Source organism: Mauremys mutica, chromosome 11, assembly GCF_020497125.1.
Source record: "Mauremys mutica isolate MM-2020 ecotype Southern chromosome 11, ASM2049712v1, whole genome shotgun sequence".
Classification (NCBI taxonomy): Eukaryota; Metazoa; Chordata; order Testudines; family Geoemydidae; genus Mauremys; species Mauremys mutica.
Genome location: NC_059082.1, coordinates 76,613,168 through 76,633,172, shown reverse-complemented (window position 1 = coordinate 76,633,172; position 20,005 = coordinate 76,613,168). Strand labels below are relative to the sequence as shown.

Here is a 20,005-nt window from a genome sequence, read left to right as displayed (position 1 = left end):
TGCCAAGTGAATCACAAAGGGTACCCAATGGCTAGGACCCTTGCCTGTGAGGAGATGGGTGTTGGGTAACGTTGATTAGTAGTGGTGGTGTAGGAGTCTGATGTGCTGGTCATTCCTTCTTGTCTTGTTATAGTTGTGTTGTTACTGGGTTGTTTGATTTGATCTGGGGTAACCCATCGATCTCTATTTATTAGGGCATTTTTAAAAAATGGTCAAGCATGCTCCGAGTACTGAAAAGCTGCATTATTGTAATACATAAAATCCAAACATATAGGAATAATTCAAATCTAAGAGAGGGAAGGGGCAGATCTGCAGGTAAGTTGGTTCCACCATATGTAGAGGGTAAAGATTAAGGATAAATCCTTAACGCGGCCTGTTTGAACGGCACATCAATGAGTGTGTAGGGGTAATTTGGTGCTGACTGTGCTCCATGCTACACAAGACATAAAGATGAAAATAATGCCAGAAAATCTTAACTTTCTGAGAATAGTGGATTCTAAATTTAGAAATGACATATTCCCCCCAAATATATACCTTGCATCTTTCTCTATATGGCACCTTCCTTCCAGAAGAGCGGTATAAACTACAAAAGGACTCACTTTACCCACCACATACTGCAACCTGTGGGATGGAATGCAGCAGCCATTTAACAGCACTCATCAATAGACTATCTAGGGTACGCTGAACTGGTGTTGGTCTCCTTTTGTCTATGTGTGCACTACTGGTGATAGTATGATAATCACTATCTTTCAGTGGATTAGTGAGCTCCCACCGCCAGTGTTGGTAACCCTCACTTTTTATTGTGTGATCTTTTTAAAATGGGTCTCCAGAGCCAAAACCAAATCAAAGACTCATCTCTTCCTGCTTAGTTGCCTTTGCTACTGCAGCTAGGAAGCCCTAAGAAATGCCAGTAAAACAAAACAATTTACATTTATACAGCACCTTTCCTCCTAAAGGATTCCAAAATCACTTCAAAAACTTAAAACAACGTACAAGCTATATAGGGGGAACACATCACTCCCTAAAGAAAAGCTGCCACCTCTGGGTTGAAACATGACAGCCGCTTAACACTGCACTGTAACATCACACAACAGGTCAGAAAATCTGCAGGAAGATCCTCAATTCCCAATTTCCACAGCATGGATCTGTATTGTCCCTAATTAGAGTAAACTCCACAAGGCCTAACAAACCCAGCGAACTGTGCTGCAGCTTGAGAAACCCCAGCCGTGGCTACATATGAAAGAAGGCCCTCCAGGTGCCTTGCTGTATTCCTGAGCTCTTCATCCCCCTGCCACCCATGTGGGCTTTTGTTCGCCTTTTGTTGTATTTGTGTGCACATGTATAAACACCTTGCAGAGATGAGCTATTAGTTATGAAAGGAAAATTGTTCTGAAGCCAGACATACTTGGCTCCATTTGGAGCTTCCTTTGCCATCTTTTGCAGGAAGAAGTTAGAACTCCAGCAAAATAACTAACTATCTCAATTATGTAAGTATCTCCAACTGGAACTGGAGAGCAGGGCCACCTCTGATTAACTGATGAAGTTTTATATAACAGTGAACATTACAACTATGTCTGAAATAAAAAAGATTGAACAGAGTTAATTTCTTTTTCTTAGTTCACAGAACTCTAGTATTTAATGTAACAATAAAAAAGCCATCTCTAGAGTTCGAACTCAAACCTTTAAATCTTAGATTTAAGAAAAAGAGTAGACGTGAAATCAGATTGGTTCATATAGCTGATTGGGCTAGAGACCAAGTGGTGGTGAAATCCCATCTTACCCGAGCCTCTAACGGGAGAAGTTGCTATGGAGAATGGTACAGAAGTAATAACTGAGGAAGCTCACAGCTACCCCAGAACCAGCCTCTTCCAGCTGGAGTCACTTGTAAAGAATGAAATAGTGACATGGGCTGTGGGGGAAGATGACAGTTACTCCAGTCCCATCCTCTCCCAGCAAGAATTACTGTGCGGGACAGGGTCCCTGTTTCATGAAGCATTCAAATGGTAAGGACTTGGTTATGAACACTGTAATGACTTGTGCCTCTTGACTCTCAGCCCTTTAGGATAGGGACTGTAAATTGGTTGGCAAGTTGCACTTTGTAAAGCACAGTGCACATTTCTGTACTGGATCCATACAAAGTAATGCAAAGGTGCATGGCAAGACAGATAACTAGGTGCTGAGGGAGGGTTTGCAGCTGGTTAGATTAGAGGCAGAGGTAAAGAGTTTTCATTGTCTTGTGGGTGACTGGGAACTTCAGCGCTACCACTAAGCTGGCCAGACAATCCCCTCCATGGATTCAACTGTTCAAGATATGTTTGTGGGGGTGCATGCACAGAAAACATTGCCATGCAAGAGGGCTGTAAAATAAAAAAGGATCTACTTCCCATGTCTCTTTGTTTTATGACCCCCTTCCTTTCCCTTGTAGTTTTCCTAATCTCCACTTTTTACTTCTTTATATTGAGTCACCTTTTCCTCACACTTCCAGTTTCCCTTTCCCAGCTAATTTGGTAGAGATGTTAATCTTTTGGAAATTGCTCAAAGCATTTGTTCTCCTCTTTCTTCACGAGGCATTTTCCTTTATTCTGGGTATTGTAGACGTGTTGGCTTCTGAACAGCAAATGACTATGGCACTCCAGTCCCAACCTCTGCCAGCAGGCGGTGCTGCAGAAAATTGTGTAGGAATCATAGCTATCTGGGGAATCTCTCAAATACCCCAGATCCTGTCTCAACCACCTGGAAAAGTGTGAAAAAACTCAGGTGCTATTTAAATCAATTCATTTTCCATTTGCTTACCTGCTTCACCAACAAACACTTCCACAGGTGCACTGGTAGGGCTCTCCCCAATGATGTTATATGCTGTTATTACAACTTCATATCTCTTGTATTTCTTCAGCTCTGGAAATTTAAATCAGCAGATTAAAAAATTGGGCACTTTTAACATCCCGCTTAACACTCTCTCATCTCTTTATACCCAGAATTCTGTCTCTCACTCGATACAGTGCTAGAATACTAGAAACAGTAAGCCACTGAAAAGTTAGTATTTATCTGGCTAGATCCATCTCTAATTCACACATCATTGTACTTACATAAATATGAAAGGCGCCATATCTGCCCCAAGAAAGGACCTGACTTTCCTAATGCTTCTTCATTTTGCTGCTTCCATAAAAGGGATAATACCTGGTGGGTGATTAGAGGGAGTGGGGGGAACATTGCTGGGCTATTCCACAGCTGCCATTACTCAGGGGGAAGCATGTGCATGGAGTGGACTCTGCACTGTGTGCCAAAAGTTCAAGATCTGGACTCATCCTGAGGTCTGCTGGTGGGAGATGTCATAGCTGCAGGCCTTCCCCCAGCCTCAAAGCGTTTCACCTTGGGAACAATCAACAGCAGCATCATTACTGTTTGCAGCTGCTGAAGTGGGGTGCAGAGGGAGACTCATGGACAGAATTTGTAGTCCTATTCAAAGGGCTGCACAGAATTCTTTTTCTTGCAGCAATCACAGTTTGAACATTGAAATCTCCTTCCTTTCTAAGATCAACTTCTATGCTCCATTTGGCCACTGGGCAAACATTTCTTAGCTGACCCATAGGAAATACACTAACAGCTGGGGAAAGAGTGACAGCAGGGAGAAAAGAAGCTAGCAAAACCCATGGCATTAGGGTAATTAATAGACAAGGGAAAGACAAGAGGCAGACTAGAATCATGTAAATACCCTCACAGAGGGCTGGCTGCAGCTGCCCAGAGTTCCAGGATTTGCATCTGAAAATGAAATAACCTACTCTACAGTAAGTATTTATCACCTAACAGGCAAAAGTATCACAGCAAACGTATACTGAAAGACAGGTCAATAGTATAATAAAACTGTACTTTAATCAGCACTGAGTTTATTCACACAGGTGTGTTTGTGGATATGGGTCTGAATTTCTCCCTTTGTCAATAACTTTTCCCTGTTATCTGTGAATCACACAACACACCCCTAGCTCTGTGGCTCCCGGCAGGCCATCAGTTCAGTAAAGGTTCAATGAATCTGATCACAGGGGTCCTTCTAATTTCAGCTTCACAGAAGTATTTACAAGTGTTCTGCCCACATCTCTGAGTCAGAGTCCAGCATCTCTGACTCGTTTCAGATACACAGTAGATGATTTTTTTGATACATCACTACGGCTTTGCCAGCCTATAAATAAAACATTGATATACCGTAGGAAACAGCCATCTTGATAGGAATTGCAGCACTTGTCAGCTCGCACAGAGGAACTTTTATTGCTCTTGTTGTTAAAAAATCACGAGAAGGGTTTCAGTGCCAGGAAAACAACATATGCAAGTTCAGGCATCCGAATGCGTGTGGGGCTAGGGCTTCACTTCTTCTCCCCCCAACAATCTGTAACTTACAAGCCTGGGGCCAAACCTGCCTAGTGAACCATCACCACCAGAAAGCAACTTGCCTTTTAACTCCGTCGAACCCTGTTTTATTCATTTCCAACTGAACACACCTCTGAGCTGCATAGAAATTCTGGGGGCCCTTTCTAAATTAGCCCTCTACTTGCGGGAGTGCCTCAGCATCCCAGTGTTCGAATCAACGGACTAATGATGTGATTCAGCTAAACTCAGATGGACTGTGAAATATGAGGCGAACAAAATCAAAATTCATTTAGCATCAGAAATACTGAGATGTTAGAGTCAATAATGCTTCACCTTCCCAGCAGCCTTATTTTTAAACTGTTACCTACTTGCATCATCAATGTCTTGATATATTGGAAAGAAGCATTTAAAGAAAAGGAAGCAGAGTCATTAATCTGAGTTGGTTTCTGCATGATTCGGTGAAGAGGACCATAGACGTTTGCCCATAGTGTATTCCCAACCATTACAAAAAGCCAAGGCAGCGTGCACTTACGTGTTAATTCATACGTCGTTAATGCAGAGGGGCTATTCACTGTCTGGAAGCTGCTTTGGGCTATTCAGAGTAAGCAAAGCAGAAAGCTTGTTACAGTGCAGGGAAACAGTTATTGCAAATGATGTACAGCAGAGACAGAGGGAAATGATGCAGCACACACGTACACAGTTTGAGCTTTAGGACTGTACCTTGAAGGGCAATAAAATCCCATCACTCTCTCGTAATACATCAAAAGCATTTCACTCACAAGGGGCTGTTGCATTTCATCACCACAGAGAGAATCACACAAATATAAAGCACAGGGAAATGTACTGATTCCTTAGATTAAATAGAACAAATGAGTATAAGGGAGGCAAATTCTATGGGGAAAACTCCCAACACTGCACTGAATTGTTAGTTCTCAGCCTACCAAAGCTTAAATGTGGAGCATCGTAGGATAAAATCCCCAAATGTGGGACATAAACAGCTAATGCTTAAAATGATGTGGGATTTATTTCTTTAAAACATAAACTAAGTTTCCCCAAGTTTCATTTTCATGGTATTTACAGTAATAATAAACTGTATAAAACAGCAGGTCACTGTGGAAGAGCGGTATGCATGGGTACAAATATCACTGTATTGCTTTAAGAGAAGAGGGAATTTTCTTTGAAAATCTCTCTCTCTCTGACTTCCCTGAAAAAGCACAGTGAGGTGATTTATACTACAGCACTATTAGAAAATCAGCTATCGAACCTTTAGGATCACATTCTGTCCTGATTTACTCTATGTACAATCCCATTGTAAATGAGGACAGAATTTGATGCATAAGCTATTTTAAAGAAAATCTACTCTCTATAGATATCCTCATAACAGCGTCCATAGGAGACAGCCCGGATGGGTTCTCCCAGTACTGAGAAATGCTGCAAGACATTATCACATCATGTAAACCCTGCAGGGCCAGATTGTGCCACCCTTACTCACAGTGAGTAGTATTTTAATCTGAGAGTAATCCCATTGATTTCAATCATGGCAGAAGCTTATCCATCACAATGACATCTTATTGCTAGTTCAAATCTCTCAGACTACTGAGCCGTCACGTGGTCCTCCTCTCCCACCTGATTCTTATGCCTTATTCTTCCCTCCTACTTCCCTTCTTCTGTTTAAATCTCCTCTTCATTTTTCTCTTACTCTTCTCCTTGGCAGTATTCTTTCCATCAATAAAATGTTTACTGACTATTGTTAACCTATACGCCAATGAGACTCTTGCTTTTTATTTATTTTATTTCCTTTCCATTTCTTCCTTAAATAATGACAAACACTTAGAGACTTTAACTATTCGCATCAGCTGTTTTGGTCAGACTGGAAAAAAACCCAACACCTTTTATTGAAATAATACATTTTCCAAAATGCATCTGCTACCTTTTGTGTATGAAGCCAGAACATAGTGTACCACAGTAACCACCAGATGGAAATAGGAGAAAGCAGGAAATCAGAGTATGCATGGAGGGAGGAGAAACAAAGAGGAAAAGAGAATGCCACTTCAAGCATGCTCGCATGGATTGGAGAGTGCCATTAAATATAATGCAGATTAGACCATAGTTAATAGCAGCTTTGAGCATCTCTGCCCTATGTACTTAAGTGCTAAATAATTTAGCATCTGTGGCACATATTTACATCCTTTCCACTGAGTAATGAGGGGTGCGGGCTCTGATGGAATGGTGGATTATCAGCTTGTAATACAGCAGTGTGACTACTCACGTGTAAGCTCAGCTCGTAAAGCTGAAGGGATTTTAATAGTCTTGGACTCTGTTCCAGGCCCAGTTTCATACTCCAGCTCCCGGTAATAAATCCGATACCCCAACAGCAAGCCATTCAGACTCTCAACCTTTGGGGGCTGCAAGAAGTTCACATTAGGAATGTGCTTGGTAAGAAGTTCAATGCAACAAACATCACACAGTTTAAGACATTGGTTTAGACAGTGTCATCCAGAGTCTGGGTTCTGTGCAACAGGGACTCAGACTTCTTTGGTGAAAACAGAACCATCAACAATACAAGAGCAAAACACTCACGGAATTTACAAAACAACATTTAAAGGTATCATTGTTATTTTAACTCGAGACAGTAATTAAGAAATGCTTTGGATTTAGTAGTCCACGGATTATTTGATTCACAAGAACATGAGCTTCCTACATCCTGAATGCACAAGATCCTGTGTGTGACAAATTGTCTGGACAAACCAGTGGCAAAAAACACAGATGTGGCTACATGTTGCCTGCCACAAAAACAGCAGAAAAGGAAGCCAATTTTTCAGACATTTAGCAGCAGAAGAGGAATTCAAATATTTGCAACAGCGTCACTATTAAAGAGCAATTCTCTCCTGGCTGTTCTCCTTGAGGACAGCTTCCTGGATTCAGCATGGTTGGAGACGAGGAGTAGCTGATGAGAAGTGGAATAAGGATCAGTAGTTTTAACTAATTAGGTGAAAAACAGGTATTTTAGTAACGGCCCTACTTCCATATGAGGTACTGCCACTCATTTACATTTGGCTAGTGAGGAACACTCATCCCTCAAGCCACATGGGTCTGTCTATAACAAACAAAGAAACACACAAGTCATGAGAATAACTGCAATTTAGGAAGTGAAGGATGGTTACGGTCTCTCCCTTTTTGTGCCATGAGTATAAGTCTCACCTATAACACTCCTTCAGACTATGTTTCTTTTTCCCCAAGGAGTCTTGCACATAATAAATTGGGACCCCCAGGATTCTGCTCTTTCCACTCACTCCAAGCCTCCTGCTTTAAAGAATCTTCTTTCTGGTTGAGGAGGAGTGAATGGAGCCCAACATTGCTGTTCTCACCTCAGCAAGGTACTCCCTTTGGATACTGGGCTAAGTTGAAGAACAAGACATTTAACTTGAGAACTAAATCTGGATCTCTGGAATAACAGTTCGGAGCTATATACTAATTACATAGGGCCACCAGGCTGGCCATCCATACACTTGTTATTTCTCTAGAACATACTCTGCCACTCAATAGAACTTATACCTCAGCAGAGGAATGCTACTGCAGTCCCCCAGGTCCTTCTCCAACTAGAGATAAAAAAAAGCCTAAGAAATCCATTATACTGAGAGGAGAGTTTTTATCTGAGTGACTTACTTAGACATAGACAGGATATGGGAGTCATGATGGTTTGGAAAAATAAGTGGTTTTTTTCAGGCGCTTACTGTAGTTTTAATGTGGCAGAGAAGAAAAGTGACCTTGAGCCATTATTTTCTAAAGCTCCATGCTCTCAAATTTAAGTAGCAAGGAACTGAAAGGGTAAATGATAATGCCTGTAGCTATAATGATCTTGCTTTTAAATTCCAGAAAGATCTCCATGTACTTTGGAAACTTTACACAGAAATAACTTTGTCCATCACTGAAACAGTAACTACTGGGGTGAAATGCAGTGACAATACCAGGTAACACCCGGTGTAATTTTGAAGAAGAAAGTGAAAACCAATAATGCAACCATTTAAAACAGGGAAAGAGGCAAGTACTGGGAAATTTAAAGAAGAATTTGGCAACAGTCTAGCATACTGCTATGAAAAAAAAAAAGAAAAAGAAAAAAAGAACATAACACCTCCTGCTCCATACCATCACCAACTGAAAGACACCCACCAGAACTGACTGTACTACAGAAAAAGAATGCCTCTGCATTAGGGCAAAAGGTATTTTGGGGAATTTGGTGCATAACTTAAGGCTGAGGGAAAAGGGAATTGCTTACCTTGTGCAGTAACAGACATTCTTCAAGATGTGCAGACCGCAAACATATTCCACAGCTAGTGATTGCACCACACCAGTGTGCATGTGTTGAAGAACTTTCTAGTTAGCAGTGCCAGGAGGGGCAGCACATGCATCCTTCATTTCCTCAGGTGCCTGCATGAGAGTATAAGGGGTGGACCTGCCCCACCACATCAGTTCTTCCACGGCTTTCAGAGCCCCTGGCCTGTGGAGTCTGCAGTAGCACGAGTGGAGAGTGGGTCATGGAATATGTATACGGACTACATATCTTGAAGAAGATCCATTACTGTACAGATAATTAATAGATAAGGAATCATTTTCTGTATCGAGTGATAGTCCTTTTCACATTCCATAGCTGGTGACCCCTAAGCAGTAGAACTTCCCGAAGGCAGGTACAAGGCATTCACACGCAGAGTGACTGCAGTAGCATCCTGCCAAACCTAGCATCATCCATGGTCACTTGCACTTTGTGAACATATGAAGAAAAGACCAACTTACTGCCCTGCAGATGTCTCTGCGGGGCATGCACACTAAAGAGGTCACCAATGTAGCCTGTGCCCTTGTCCAATGTGCTAATTCTCTGCCAGGAAGAGGTGCCCCTGCCAGTCTATAACATGATCTGATGCACTTGTCTATCCATCTGAATAGATGGACATGACTTGTCCCCTAGCTCTCTCCCCACAAGCCACAGAGAGCCTGGGGAATTTTGTGAGGGGGCTAGTCCTGTCAAAGTAGAATAGCAAGGCCCTTTCTTACATCCAACATATGCAGCTTCTTTTTAATTAGTGAGAAGTGTCATACAGCACTTCAAATAACATGGAAGACTTTGTTTATGAACAAATACTTTACTGTACCATTTCCTATATAATGTAAAAAAGGGTAAACACTATTGAACGAGAGTATATGAGGGACACTAATGCTCCACGTTACGTTATACATCTAATTAAAGGATATTTCTTTAATTCCACATGAATCCGTTGACAACCAACTTGTATTTATGCTTTCATGTTTTCCCCAGTCCTTTCCTCCTTCAAATCTAGCACAAATACTCAGAAGATAAATGGCCCAGGATGTTTTTCTCTCTTTGCCATGAAAATGATGATTCTTCCTTGAAAAGGGTACTTTGCTGAAAGGTCAGGTCTTTCCACTCCTATCTCTCTTTCATAGGTAAACCTCTGCTTTTGATATAATGGATTATTTAGGATTTTTATCTATCTGGAGAAAGGCCCAAGGGATCTGCTGAGATAGGTAAAGTGATTATGAGTGGTTGCCTGGATGGTGTGCAGCAGTAATAAGAACAATTTGTTTACATCATGTGAGTTACAGAAACTCTTGTGTCTAAGATGGAAGTAAAGTGATACACAATCTTGAATTTAACAGTAACATCATCTAGAACTTTTAAAACCAATCTTAGATTATTATTATAACTGGCTTTGATGGAAAGCACTTGTTTTCTACCAGTTACATTTAAAAATAATGGACTGACTGGACCAAAGAAATGTGGTTGATCTAATCTACCTGGATTTCAGTAAGGCATTTGATACAATTCCACATGGGAAATTATTAGTTAAATTGGTGAAGATGGGAATTAATATGAGAATTGAAAAGTGGATAAGGAACTGGTTAAAGGGGAGACTACAACAGTTCATACTGAAAGACTGGAGGGAGGTTACTAGTGGAGTTCCTCAAGGATCAGTCTTGGGACCAATCTTATTTAACAGTTTTATTTCTGACCTTGACACAAAAAGTGAGGGTGCGCTAATTAACATTTGCAGATGACACAAAGTTTGGAGATATTGCCAGTACAGAGGAGGATCAGATTATCATACAAGAAGATCTGGATGACCCTGTAAACTGGAGTAATAGAAATGGGATGAAATTTAATAGTGCAAAGTGCAAGGTCATGTATTTAGGGACTAACAACAAGAATTTTTGCTACAAACTAGGGACTTATTGGTTGGAAGCAACAGAGGAGGAGAAAGACCCGGGTGCATTGGTTGCTCACAGGATGACTGAGCCATCAATGTGATGTGGCTGTGAAAAAGGCTAATGCAGTTCTAGGATGCATCAGGCGAGGTATTTCCAGTAGAGACAGGGAAGTGTTAGTACCATTATACAAGGAACTGGTGAGATCTCATCTGGAATACTGGGTGCAAATCTGGTCTCCCATGTTTAAGAAAGATGAATTCAAGCTGGAACAGGTGCAGAAAAGGGCTAGTAGGATAATCCAAGGAGTGGAAAACCTACTTTATGAGAGGAGACACAAAGTGCTTGGCTTGTTTAGCCTAACCAAGAGAAGGCTCTGGGGGGGATATGATTGCTCTCCATAAATACATCAGAGGGATAAATACCAGGGAGGGAGAGGAATTATTTAAGTTAGGTGCCAATGTGGACGCAAGAACAAATGGCTATAAACAGGCCAACAAGTTTAGGCTTGAAATTCGGCAATGGTTTCTAACCACCAGAGGAGGGAAGTTCTGGAACAGCCTTCCAAGGGGAGCAGTGAGGGCAAAAAACCTAACTGGCTTCAAGACTGAACTTGATACATTTATGGAGGGGAGGGTATGATGGGACTGCCTACGATAGTATGTGGCCCATCAGCGACTGCTAGCAGAAAAAATACCTAATGGCCAGAGATGGGGAGGGCTCTGAGTTACTACAGAGAATACTTTCTGAGGTATCTGCCTGGTGGGTCTTGCCCACATGCTCAGGGAGTAACTGATTGCTATATTTGGGGTTGGGAAGGAATTTTCCCTGGGGTCAGATTGGCAGAGACACTGGGCGGTTTTCACCTTCCTTTGCAGCACAGGGCACAGGTCACTTGCAGGTTTAAACTAATGTAAATGGTGAATTCGCTATAACATGAAGTCTTTAAACCATGATTTGAGGACTTCAGTCACTCAGCCAGAGGTTAGGGGTCTATTACAGGAGTGGGTGGGTGAGGTTCTGTGGCCTGCAGTGTGCAGGAGGTCAGACCAGATGATCACACTGGTCCCTTTTGACCTTGAAGTCTATAAGTGGATTCAGATACAGATAGTGCATTTGGATTTTATTTTGTGAGTTATTAACAAAATTCAAAGTTAAAAATTCAGCTTTGCTTGGGACTCTACAGTCTCTTCTTTCCCCTCCTCCCCATTTAGACTGGCTGGTGTTTTCAGGTTTACATTATTCTTTAACACTGATGCAGAATGCCCTGTTAGTTGTAGGCTACTATGGGATTTGGAAAATTTATTTGAAAAATAAAGTACGGCTGAATTACCATGATCCCATATAAGACATGTCGTAATGACAAGTAATTGCCTGCAACTCCCTTGACATGGCTCTGGCACAACTATCGCATTTCGTTTTCTTGAAATATAAAGCATCCAGTTACCTAAACAACCACCTATTTCACATTAATTACCCCCCCCCCCCAGTTCCCGCCATAATCAGTCAATTGGACATTTTTTTTTATTGTACACTACATTTCACATTCCCTGTTTGTCCTTGCAAAGGACTACATTGATTTGGAGGTGGGGCAATTGATTAATACCTATACTGGCCCCATTGGTAAAGTTGTTCAATATGTCTTCCACTTGTCAACATGCAGTGAAAGTGAGGGAGTTAAAACGTGTGTTGCCACATGAACATATGCTCGCTACTTATTTGAATAGCCAGACACACCTTCTAAGTACTGTTGCATGGCAATAAACAGGCCCTCACACATAAAAGAAAATTCTTTTAACATGCAGGAAGCCCAGTCTACGCGGTAAACAGTGTGTTTTCTGCTAGAATGCAACCTGTCAAATATGCACTTCTTATTTGGGCAGAAGTCTATCTTAGGCTTAGGGGTGGGACAGAATTTCTGGCACAGGTCACAGATATCTTGTGTTAACCCATTGGGTTTTCTGTATTAATGCTCACTGGCAAGAGGAAGTCTTGGGTAATAGCACACAAAGAGTTCCAGGAAATCTAAATAGCCCCAGGCCAGACTGAAAAGATAGGAATAGAAACTGAAAATGCATATATTTCTAAAGCAGATATGGCCTGGTTACTCTCAGCATCCATTATTCTGGAGAAACTTCCATTCTTTAGACCTCAAAAAGGAAGAGCCCAAGTGTACGTGGAATTCCTTGGAGGTCTGAATGTCGTCTCAGACACAGCACATTTGCCTGTTTTATCAACTGAAGGAGATTATATGCAATCTGAACTGAATGAGATTTTTGTTCCCTGATCCTTACCAACTCTGACAATGACTCTGCTGTGTATTGTACAGGCAAACTGTGATACCTAGTAATATAAGCAAGATGACAGCACTACTTGTAAGAGAAACATTCTCAGGCATCTGTAGAAACCCCTTTATGTCTCCTATCTCCCTCAAGGTGCGTAACTACCCAGTCCCCCTTAGACTAAAAGCCAGGAACCAGAAATTTACATCTTTCATCATAACGTATAACTGGATCAGCGGCAGGGAACTAGGCTGCAGTCTTTCCAGTGTGCTTTAATACTCGCTTTGCAGAGACGTTATTCACTGCACTGTGCCATTAGGTGAACAAGGTTCATCAATCTTAGGTCACTGTAGAAATGTTCTAGTGATTTTTGTATTTTACCTACCTGCCACTGAACGAGGACAGAGGAGGTGGTGTGGGGAGTTACCGATACAGACCGTGGAGGTTCACCTGGAACTAAACAAAACCCAAAACATAATAAAAGGTTACAATAGTGTGGCAAAACACAGAAAACTTACTCCATCAACCCCTCCTTCTTTCACCACTGATCTTTCTGTCCCAGCTTCAGTGTTATGTTGCTCAATGGAAAGAGAGTGGACAAGAGTACTCCTATGCATGGGCCATTACCTCCCATACCTCCCCCTCTGTCTAGGCCAGTGGTTCTCCAACTAGGGCCGCTGCTTGTTCAGGGAAAGCCCCTGGTGGGCTGGGCTGAGCCAGTCTGTTTACCTGCCGCGCCCGCAGGTTCGGCTGATTGTGGCTCCCACTGGCCGCAGTTCACCGCTCCAGGCGAATGGGAGCTGCGGGAAGGGCGCGGGCTCAGGGACGTGCTGGCCGCCCTTCCTGCAGCCCCCACTGGCCTGGAGCGGTGAACCACGGCCAGTGGGAGCCGCGATTGGCTGAACCCGTGGACACAGCAGGTAAACAAACCAGCACGGCCCGCCAGGGGCTTTCCCTGAACAAGCAGCGGCCCTAGTTTGAGAACCACTGGCCTAGGCTACCTCTCAACACCCAGTATGTGTCAGCTCAGGAATAAAGAAGGAAAAGCTTATCAGGAGCTCACAGCTCTCCACGGTGTAATGCACTAGGTTTGCTCAGGAGAATAAACGATTAGTTTGCTAAGGAAGTGAGAATCTTTTTCAGTTTTTACCCATTTGATTGTAAGGAGGCGAAACTGTTCTAGATTCCCTGTAACTAAACTCAAAGTAAATTAAACACACCTCAGCCATTTGGATGGACTGCAGCCTAATGTGGATCATGAGTGAAAACAATTGAAGACATTTCTTCAAATATATGCACAGCTCCACATTTATTTTTAATGATCCCTTATAAATTATTCAATTTCTGCAAAGATAATGGTTGGCACAGAGTTTGGAAACCAACGAAACAGAGTTTAATTCCATTTGGAGACTCTTGAAAACCTGGTTCACTTTCAGAGGGCACACCAGGACACTTAAAGCTGCCTGTTATTAATTCAGCTCTTTAGCACCCATATCAATTGTTTGTGAACAGAACTGCGTTTAACTGGGTGGGTACCACTGGCTAAGGCACACAATGGAATTAAATCCACTGGAAAGTGTGTTCTAGAGGTTATAGCGAGCTCTACCCGGGCCCCAACCCATGCCCAGGGCAGGCTCATATTCCCGCTCCATCTCTCTTACCATCCTGCAGAGTAGTGACTGCTTCTGTCTCAGCACTGTAGTCACTATCTCCAATATCATTGGTTGCTTTCAGGCGCAGCTTATAAGAGGTAAATGGGTTTAGCCTGTAAAACATAATAATGAGGATGAGGGACGAATTCTCTTCACAAGCTGTCTGAGACCAAACCTCTTACAAAGAACCTGCTCAAAGGCAAATGAAATTATTAGAGTAGTTCATCTCCTCTTAAGACGCCTCCCTTTCTATCTGGCCTTGTCCTTCTTCCTAGTAGCACTGGATTTGCTCAAACTCTCAACTGTTGTCATCACCTTCTCAAATATCGACTGGACAGAGCTCTTAAAGACAGGCATTCTGTGCTCTTGATGGTCTACAGAATAGCCATAGCTATGATTCACAGCCAGATCTATGGTAGCTTTTGGTTCTGGAAAAGGGCAGGGCATAGCATATTAATAATAATAATAATAGAATTCAGCATGTCTATTAGTGTTTCAGAGCTTCACAACGCTGTTCATATTTTATCTAATATATCCTCACAACACACCTGTGGAGCAGCTAAAGACGATCATTGTCATTGTACAGATAGGGAAACTGAGCTAAAGAGAGGTTAGATGATTTGCCCGGAGCCACCCAGTGAGTCAATAGCACCGCTGGCATTAACTCTGAGGCCACCAGTTTCCCAGTTAATCCTCTAGATCATGCTGCAAGATTGGCATGTTTCATTCCTATTCAATTTCAAGCTAATGCCATTCCCTGAATTATTTGGTACAGACAGTGACTGCAGATTCTCTACAACTCTTCTGTATACGCCTGGCTTTAAGATATGCCAAGAGCAACTTCCAACTGATATAACCTTAGCAAAGCTTCTTCTAGCTTTTCTTTTGAATCACCTTCAAGAGCTTCAATTTCAGAGCTACAAGTTACGGGGAGTTTAGTTAATTAATTGGAAGTATCTGTCCACCAGCCAGCAGATGCAATTGTGACTACAGAGCCAAAAAAACAATTGGGAAGGAATGTGTAAAGAGGTGAGCAGTCCCTCTGCACTCCTTTGCGTCCCAGTGTGGTGTTGCAGGTGTGTCCCACCTTAATTTCCCGATTGGGCAGCAAAAGGTTTGCTTTATCAGCTCAGGGCAAGGAGAACCCAACACACATTAACAAAACAGCATGTCCCTTTATAAAAAGGCTTCAGGACGGGAGCAATTACAATAAATTTCATAAGGTCCTCACTACTGGATCCTGATTCAGAGCTCCCAAAACTTGAAGTCCATAACACCAACCCTCTGAGTCTCATAAGGCTGGTCTGCTGGAGCCTGAGAAAAACCTCATGCCGCCTGCATGGCTTCTACTCCCCAGCTGAGCCTCGTCTTCTTATTTATAAAGCCCAGCCCTAGGGCAGGGCCTCCTTCATTACGCTCTAGGCTGTCCCAGCTTTAGAGGAGCAGCACATTCCTTCACAGGATGATTAACCATTGAGGGATGGGCAGAGTCTAGTGGCACACAAAATATTGCTTTTCTGGAGTCTCCCAGGAAAATGCTTTTAGCAAGGTGGAGAAGAAATGTTTTCCTTAGTTCTACCCTGTTAGAAAACTGACATTCTCCTTCAGCAACTGAAATGGTCTTTTTTGAAATACAAATGTTTGGTTTTCAATAATGATAATGTCAATTCCAAAATACATAGCTGGTCTCCTTGATTTCAGGAAAGACGCCGGGCATAATTCAGACCTGATGTAACTCCACTGAGGACAATGTATCAGGTCTGCATTTGTCCTACAATCTTCAAGTTTTATTTTTCCTGCACAATTAGACAAAGGGTAGTAGCAATTTCTTTATGCCCCTGGACACATGACTAAGTAAATGCTCCTGCTATGCACCAGAAGCCACTGTTTGATATTTTTTTTTAACGGGCAATACAAATATACATCTTAACCTCTTGGGCACCATATTCTCAGCATGCCAATGGCCTTTTAGATACAGCCTTACTTACACTGGCAGGTCAGTGGGGGAATAGGACTGCAACATGAATAACTTCTCATAGGCTCTCAATGACTTCAGTAGAACTTGAAAAGAACTTTAATTCCAGCATATCAGGTATGTCAACACTTTGAGCTCTGAGTGTGATTCCCAGCTTGAGGAATCAGATTCACGCTAGAACTAGAATGCTAAAAATAGAATGTCAGCACATCAGCATGCGTGCCGGGAAGGGCTAGCTACCCCAACTGCATGGCTGTCCAAGACACTAACCATGTATTCAGGGTAGCCAGCCCCTCCCACTGGTTGCGCTGCCACAGCTACAGTCTATTTTTAGCCCACTAGCCCTGATCAAGCTAGTGTGAGTGTCTCCCCTTGTGCTGAGAATCCAGCCCAGTTTGAAGTGTAGACATACCCACCATCTCTCAGGAGCTAATTAAGGCTGGATAACACAGTTTAAACACTCTGATGTAATCTATTCATTTCAGTATGGAAAATACAGATAAAATGGCCCTCATTTCCTCTGAAAACAAGACAAGGGCTCCCAAAGAAATAATCACATTGCATTGATGGGATGAATTTTAACATAAGCCTCTACTGAAAGTTCTGTAACTATTTGTATTTTCCAGAGCACTGGAGTCAGAGGGCTGGAAAGGATGACCTACAAGGAGAAACATTATGTTAAGCTGACTGGTCTGTAATTTCCTGGGTTCCCCCTATTTCCCTTTGTATAGATGGGCACTATACTTGCCCTTTTCCAGGCCTCTGGAATCTCTCCTGTCTTCCATGACAGCGATTATTAGCCCTTTTACAGTCCTCTGGAATCTCTCCCACCTTCCATGACTTTTAGAAGATAATCGCTGTCATGGAAGACAGGAGAGATTCCAGAGGCCTGGAAAAGGGCTAATATAGTGCCCATCTATAAAAATGGAAATAAGGATAACCCAGGGAATTACAGACCAGTCATCTTAACTTCAGTACCCGGAAAGATAATGGAGCAAATAGTTAAACAATCAATTTGCAAACACCGAGAAGATAATAAGGTGATAAGTAACTGTCAGCATGGATTTGTCAAGAACAAATTGTGTCAAAGCAACCTAATAGCTTTCTTTGACAGGGTAACAAGCCTTGTGGATGGGGGGAAGTGGTAGATGTGGTATATCTTGACTTTAGTAAGTCTTTTAATACTGTCTCCTATGACCTTCTCATAAACAAAGTAGGGAAATACAACCTGGATGGAGCTACTATAGGGTTCCCAGAGAGTAATTATCAATGTCTCACAGTCAAGCTGGAAGGGCATATCGTGGGGATCAGTTCTGGATCCAGTCCTGCTCAATATCTTCATCAGTGATTTAGATAATGACATAGAGAGTATAGTTATAACATTTGCAGACAATATCAAGCTGGAAGGGGTTGCAAGTGCTTTGGAGGATAGGATTAAAATTCAAAATAATTTGGACAAACTGGAGAACTGGTCTGAAGTAAATGCAAAGTACTCCACTTAGGAAGGAACAGTCAGTTGCACACATACAAAATGGGATATGACTGCCTAGGAAGGAATACTGTGGGAAGGGATCTGGGGGTCATAGTGGATGACAAGCTACATATGAGTCAACAGTGTAACACTGTTGCAAAAAAGGCAAACAGCATTGTGGGATGTATTAGCAGGAGTGTTGTAAGCAAGACACAAGAAATAATTCTCCCGTTGTACACCACACTAATACAGCCTCAACTGAAGTATTGTGTCCAGTTCTGCACCACATTTCAGGAAAGATGTGGACAAATTGGAGAAAGTCCAGAGAAGAGCAACAAAAATGACTAGAGGTTTAGAAAACTTGCCCTATGGGGAAAGATTGAAAAAAATTGGGTTTGTTTAGTCTGGAGAAGATAACAGTTTTCACGTTTATAAAAGGTTGTTGCAAGGATTGAGGTAAAAATTGTCCTCCTTAATCTCTGAGGATAGGACAAGAAGCAATGAGCTTGAATTGCAGCAACAGAACATAAGAACATGAGAACGGCCATACCGGGTCAGACCAAAGGTCCATCTAGCCCAGTATCCTGTCTACTGACAGTGGCCATTGCCAGGTGCCCCAGAGGGAGTGAACCTAACAGTAATGATCAAGTGATCTCTCTCCTGCCATCCATCTCCACCCTCTGACAGAGTCTAGGGACACCATTCCTTATCCCATCCTGGCTAATAGCCATTAATGGACTTAACCTCCATGAATTTATCCAGTTCTCTTTCAAACACTGTTATAGTTCTAGCCTTCACAACCTCCTCAGGTAAGGAGTTCCACAAGTTCCAACAGTGGTTTAGGTTGGACATTAGGAAAAACTTCTTAACTATCAGGGTGGTTAAGCACTGGAATAAATTGCCCAGGGAGATTGTGGAAACTGCATCATTGGAGATTTTTAAGAGCAGGTTAGACAAACACCTGTCAGGAACAGTCTATCTAATACTTAGTTCTGCCATGAGTGCAGGAGACTGGACTAGATAAACTTTCAAGGTCTCTCTCAGTCCCACAGTTCTATGATTCCATGGTCTAGTATACTAAACATTAGGAGAGGAGCCTAGAAATGGTTAACTCTGAATTAGATTTGAATCAACTCTGAATTAGATTCGTGGGACGTCCTTAGACAAGTTACTAAACTTGTGTATCTCAGCTTTGCCACCTCTAAAACAGGGATAGTGACCATTACTTACCAGCCTCACAGAAGGGTTGCGAGGTTTCATTATCTAATGTTTGCTTAGTGCTTTGAAATTATAAAATATTTGGAATGGTATGTATTGTATTTTCTATGACACTCTCATGTTATGTAATACCTCTCAATAACACAGGACGTTGCCTCATGACTGATGGAAGAGGAATAGGTTTTCCATTCTCCATTTGGTAGCTCCCGCACTTCCACAGTGAAGTACCGTATTGGTGAAGATCCATCACTACCAGGAACCCATTGTAACTGCAGGCTCTGTGATGACACCTCAGACTGCGGTATCCTCAGCTCTCTGGGAGGTGCTGGCCGCTCTGCAATTAAACAAACAATGGGTATTACTATGAGAAGAAACTCAAGCTAAACAAATCTAGAGATGCTCATGGAACTTTCCAGATGCAATGTAACAGATACTGAGCTGCTGCTTTTAAATTTGCTGCATGAAACAGTGAAGAAGACATTCTGTACCATATCTCAAGTTTCAGTTGCAAAGAGGAGTATTAGGAATGATCCTTGTCTCTCTAGGAAATAAAAAAAAGACACCGCTGGTTGGCCATGCCCTCAAATAGCCAGATCTTGTAATCAATACATTTTATATCTCTAGAGACCAGAGAACACCTGCACCCTCTACACACACCTCCTTGGACAAAGAGCTGCTCCCTTGCCCCAGCATACATGGGAGGAGGGTATGCGTCTGGGTGCGCTGGAGTGTGGTGGTCAAATTTCACTATGCCTGATCCCTTATGGGCTAGCAGCAGAAGTAAAGGAGGCCATATTGTTACTCTAACTTTCACTTGAGCCAGCTGGTC

General features: G+C 42.3%; 1 protein-coding gene across 26 annotated transcripts in view; it reads right to left on the bottom strand.

The window, feature by feature from the left end:
• Positions 1–20,005, bottom strand: part of SDK1 (sidekick cell adhesion molecule 1) — a 664,468-nt gene that overhangs the window by 61,434 nt on the left and 583,029 nt on the right. For 24 of the 26 annotated variants that reach the window (XM_044979056.1, XM_044979053.1, XM_044979052.1 and 21 more), the window contains 6 exons: positions 19,309–19,510; positions 14,522–14,625; positions 13,246–13,316; positions 6,629–6,764; positions 4,892–4,951; positions 2,794–2,895 (listed from right to left, as the gene is read on the bottom strand). In XM_044979056.1, the coding sequence (XP_044834991.1) occupies positions 2,794–2,895; positions 4,892–4,951; positions 6,629–6,764; positions 13,246–13,316; positions 14,522–14,625; positions 19,309–19,510 (675 nt within the window). The remainder of the gene's footprint in view (positions 1–2,793; positions 2,896–4,891; positions 4,952–6,628; positions 6,765–13,245; positions 13,317–14,521; positions 14,626–19,308; positions 19,511–20,005) is intronic. The other 2 variants (XM_044979063.1, XM_044979064.1) reach the window with 1 other exon arrangement.